The following is a 4,832-nucleotide window of genomic DNA, read 5'->3' on the forward strand; positions in this document are numbered from 1 at the left end:
GAGCAGGAAGGATCTTCGCTCCAGCCACTAAATCCTCTAAAAATTATTTACTTATTAAATTACTTTTAATCCATTAATTTCTAAGAGGTCACAGGAGCAGGAAGAGAGGAGGTTGAAGAACACCAACCATGACATGTTCAATTGCAAATAACACAGTGCAGAGCAAGTCGAAACAGCTGCCGGGTGGACAGACAAAATCATAGAATCATAGAATCATAGAATGGTTTGGGGTGGAAGGGACCTTAAAGATCATCTAGTTCCAACCCCCAAAATAGATTTCTGTAGTCAAAATGACTGAATTGAGCTCCTGAATGCAAACAGCTACCAACCCCTCTAGAAAGCTGCAGCACCTAAACTCTGGAGAATGACAACAGGCACATGTACACCTCGATAAATCCAGAGTAACAGCAGCATCTGGGAATCCCGGTGATGCAAGAGACTCCGTCGTGACCACAACGCACGTCTACAACCTGACAGACTCGGCCATTGGGTCAGTTTGGTCACTTTGCATCTTACAGAGCACAGAATCATAGAATCACAGAATCATAGAATGGTTTGGGTTGGAAGGGACCTTAAAGATCATCTGTTCCAACCCCCCTGCCATGGGCAGGGACACCTTCCACTAGACCAGGTTGCTCAGAGCCACATCCAGCCTGGCCTTGAAGACATCCAGGGATGGGGCATCCACAACATCTCTGTTGTGATCAAGAGCATCAATGCACTTGTAAACACGAAGGAGGACCCTGACAGGAGCATGCAAAGCGCTCTGGTGCCATCACAGGCTCTGGTTTACGCGCCCAAGGACCATCCCCTTCGCGCCTGACACACTAAGCCCAATCCCTCTCCCTTTTCACCCCCTGCAAACCCCGCGCAACAAACTCAAACCCACCCAGGAAGTTTTACTTAAAAATTAGAGGTCACTGCAGTAAAAGATGGTGTATTTTCCACAGGGCAAGAGCAGCCCCTGGGTCCGAATGTCAGGTTTACGGCCTCTTTTAGAAAGGCTGTAACGTTCACGGCTCCAATGGCTGACTAATGGCTACTCCAGGGTGTGCCAATTATGTGCTTTACTTCTGCTGCATTACAGCAACTTTAAGAACAAAATTGCAGCCCGTGAGAGAGAATTAGATGAAGTAACCTGCTGTGAAAGGTTTGGTGGCTGCATATAAAATGTGAGGTGACAACAACGCTTGCAGGACACTTTCAGAGACGAGCCGGAGTTACCCTGCAACCTCTCTCGGCAAGCAGGTAACGTGTTGAACAACACCCCATATTCCCTTCTGACTTACTCGGTGTTTACAGATGCTTGTATGAGAGGAAACTTGCACCAGAAGAGACGGCACAGAGCACTTCTGAGGGAGCAGGGACATCGGAACAGGAACCGGCTAAACCGAACGTATCTGCCAGACACCAACAGGGTGTCACGGACCCTTCCACATCCAGACATTCCTACAGCTCCGAAAGGGTGTTTAAAATCCTAATTTAGATCTTCACCCGCATTCTTCAGGTGTCAAATCTCTCCCTAATGAGCTAATCCGCACTTTGCGATGCTCCAAACCCAGCTGTGGCTCACGGGCATGATGCTGCCGGGGTGCAGATCAGAACTGGAGCTGCAGAAACGACAACCTTCTTGTCATTCCCCGACACACGTGGACCTGCAATGGCATCGTGGTTAGAATGACGTTTCTGTTCTCTCACAGGATGCAGAAGCCCAGGAAGATCTTTGCCAAAGTCCTCCTGCTTGTCGTGTCCGTGGACATCTGCTTGGCCCAGCACTGGTCGTACGGCCTGCAGCCAGGCGGAAAACGGAACGCCGACATTCCGACGGACCCATCGCAGGAGGTAGGATCTAGGCTGCGCACCACGCTGCTGTGCTCGCTGGGATCCCTCTCTTTCCTATAGCATCTTTTACAGCTGTGACACAGGCTTTACTGTGTATGTGTAACTGTCTCCTTCCCCCCGACATACACACACACACACTTCACTGAAGTAGCAGTTGGGAAGTAACTGGCGTTTGGGTAAGACGGCGTTCGGCAGCCTGGCACAGCGGGCAGCGCTGCCGGCTGCAGCCAGAGAGCTCGGGCAGCTCAGAGGGAGGGATGGAAGTTCCAGCTCCAGGTTCAACCCAATTTCATCTTCCTTCTAAACCTCAGCCCATGCTCCCATGGGCTGGTTTAGGGCAACATTCACTCCCTTCCCTGGGAACGGGCAGCTGCCATGTGGTAACCCCTCAGGTAGGAAGCCATTAAATGACCAAGCAGATGGGGAAGGTTCTGTCTGCCGGTGGTTTTCCCATCCGTTCTAATACTCCACATGTAGTCCCTCATCAAACCAGAATGCCAGAACCGCTGCGAAGCTTGCTGAGGCACACGCTCAGCACCTGGGGACGAGGCGACTTTAGGTTGTGCAGGGAACAATTCCATCTGCATCCCAAACAAGGGTACAGTTGCTCTGGTAGAATAATCTCCCTCCACCAAGGCTGTATCGCTTCCCAATTCAGATTGGAAACGAAATGGAAGAGCTCGGGGAAGCGCAGAAGGCTGCCTGCCCTGGCTCCTATCAGCATTCCAGGGTCAGTGACCTGAAGGAAGCCATGGTGAGTAACGTTAATTCCATCACTCTGGGAAAGCGAGGGGACTGGTCCAGGCCGGGAAAGTACATGGAGGGAAGAGGAAGGTGGTGGTGGAGAAGGACGGGGGGGAAGAGGCACATGAGTTCAGTTCACGTGTGGCAATACTGGCTCTGCCCTTATATCCCCATGACTCCCAGAGTTACAGGCCTAGGGCAGGACTATACTACCCTCACACCCCCGCTGTAGCAATGCCAGCACTCGCCACGTGAAAGCCAAAGTAATGTCAAACACACTCTACCTCAACGCAAATCTGTGCGGCATTCACAGATGCTCAACTTCAAAGGCGCATTTTGCCAGCTGAAGGATCGAGCCATATGGAAGCTGCTGATCCCAAGGTCCCTGGGCTGGGAAATGTATTTTCCATTAGACGCTCTAACGCAGCGACGGCAGAGACTTCACATACAAACTAACTGCCACAGGAAGAACACCCTCAAGCAAAAATGTGCTCTTTAATTAATATAGCAACACCCTGGTCAGGCCAGATGCTCACTCTTAGCTGCCCCAGAAGTTGAAACAATCCGTATCTCATTCCTGAAGTCACGGCCGCACGTTTCGAGCGCTCACTCCCGCCTTTCACCGAGAAGCCCAGCCTGAGCCAAGGCTCACAGACCCATTAACAGCACCACAGGCAGGGCAGAGCCTCACTTCACGCAGAAAGCCACCTGAACTTACCAGAAAACATTTTTTAGGTCGTCTTTAATCCTGTACGTACTGAACTTGAAACGGAATCTTCATCCGTGTCCCTGGCTCCTGCCAGCACCACCTGCGGGATGAAGAGCCACCATCAGTAACCTCATGTTTAGACTTTCATTGTTCCTGCAAAAACTGTGTTAGGCAGGATGAATTCCCAGAGAAATTACCAGGATATGTTATTGAAATGAGCCCTGATACTTCTTGCTCAGAGGGAAACGTGGCCTTTGCAGAGCTGAGGGCACACCCTCTCCATCAGGTCCTTCGGTTTGCTCAAGAGCGGCTGCTAATCCTGCAGATAGGTGTACAAACTCCTGGCCTCGGCCTCAAACGCGTGCTTTGCACGGCCCGTTCCTGTAGCACCGTCTGAGCCACGCGGCCGCCTTACTTCCAGCTCATTAGTGACACTGAAAACAAACTGAGCATTTTCCAGGTGTGGCTTCTGCCATCTAACGCATTCCTGGAGTTGCTACAACAATAAGAAGCAATGAGCGGGGAGGTGTCTGGAAATGGGCCACCCCGTGGAAAAACCTCTCAGGTTCTCCTCGCGGTTTCCTGGCCAGGCTGGTGGGGAGCACAAACACGCACACCAAGCTAAGGCACGCAGGGCAAAGCCAGCATATTCCGACAGCTCGCCACACCAACGCTTTGGGCACGTTGTGCAGGTTCAGCTCCCGGCCTTGCCCGCGCTTGGTGTCCGGCCACGGCGGAGCCGCTCCAAGAGCTGCGGCAGTGGTGGCCCCGCTAACAGATACAGAGTTGGGCAGGCACTTTGGGGTGAAAAGGGCCATTCTGAGTGCCAGTTGGAGTATACTGCATGATCGATCCATGGGCAGGTGGCAGAGAGATCATGCTGGGGCAGATGTATGTCATCCCCCTTCCAATATTCGATGACACGAATATCCGAGCAGGCTTGAGAGTCCATCACCCAAGTTATTTCTTCTCTTTCAAAAAAAGTGTATGATGTGTGTTTACAGGAAAAGCTGATCCAGGGAGAAGCTCGACGACAGAAGATTTAAACCCACGATGGAACAGCGGACCCAGAACACAATTTCAAAGCTACGTTAAAATCCATTCTCCCCCAGACCCGCTGCTTCGATTGCTTTATGTAAATGAATGCTCTGAGGCTGTTCAAACAGCAGCAGGTAACTGTTGTGTATATCGCCGGCTTCTGTCGAAAAAGAGAACACATTCCAGTCCAGCGCCCAGGATTCAGGAGCAGAGGGTCTGCTTTGTGTCCTGCAGTGAAAACTGGGACGTGACAGCTTTTGTTTGGCAGCACAAGCAACGCCTGGACAAAGGCACTGTCTGATCTCCTGGTGTCTGGATGTAAGAGTAATACAGCTTTGTTACAAATCAATAAACCTATGCGTGGAATTAATTCCACTGCACTGGAGTAGTCCATGCATGAAGGACTTGCATATGCTCTTTTTTTTACTGGTTCACTCATAAAAACTACATTTATTTTAAAAAGGTATTTACAAACTTTACAACAGTTAATACATTTTCA

At 50.7% G+C, this 4,832-nt stretch overlaps 1 protein-coding gene across 1 annotated transcript; it reads left to right on the top strand.

Moving 5' to 3' along the window:
• The first annotated feature begins 1,701 nt into the window (after positions 1-1,701).
• GNRH1 (gonadotropin-releasing hormone 1 (luteinizing-releasing hormone)) lies at positions 1,702-4,341 on the top strand. Its single transcript, XM_010155852.1, has 3 exons — positions 1,702-1,842; positions 2,501-2,596; positions 4,300-4,341. Exons 1-3 carry the CDS (start codon positions 1,702-1,704, stop codon positions 4,339-4,341), a joined length of 279 nt encoding a protein of 92 aa, XP_010154154.1.
• Positions 4,342-4,832: the final 491 nt, after the last annotated feature.

The sequence above is a fragment of the Eurypyga helias genome, unplaced genomic scaffold, assembly GCF_000690775.1.
Source record: "Eurypyga helias isolate BGI_N326 unplaced genomic scaffold, ASM69077v1 scaffold26667, whole genome shotgun sequence".
In the NCBI taxonomy this organism is placed as follows: domain Eukaryota; kingdom Metazoa; phylum Chordata; class Aves; order Eurypygiformes; family Eurypygidae; genus Eurypyga; species Eurypyga helias.

Coding starts and splice junctions, on each gene's coding strand:
- GNRH1 (XM_010155852.1), top strand. CDS start 1,702: ATGCAGAAGCCCAGGAAGATCTTTGCCAAAGTCCTCCTGCTTGTCGTG. Junction 1,843..2,500: donor CGACGGACCCATCGCAGGAG/GTAGGATCTAGG, acceptor TTCCCAATTCAG/ATTGGAAACGAAATGGAAGA. Junction 2,597..4,299: donor GTGACCTGAAGGAAGCCATG/GTGAGTAACGTT, acceptor GTGTGTTTACAG/GAAAAGCTGATCCAGGGAGA.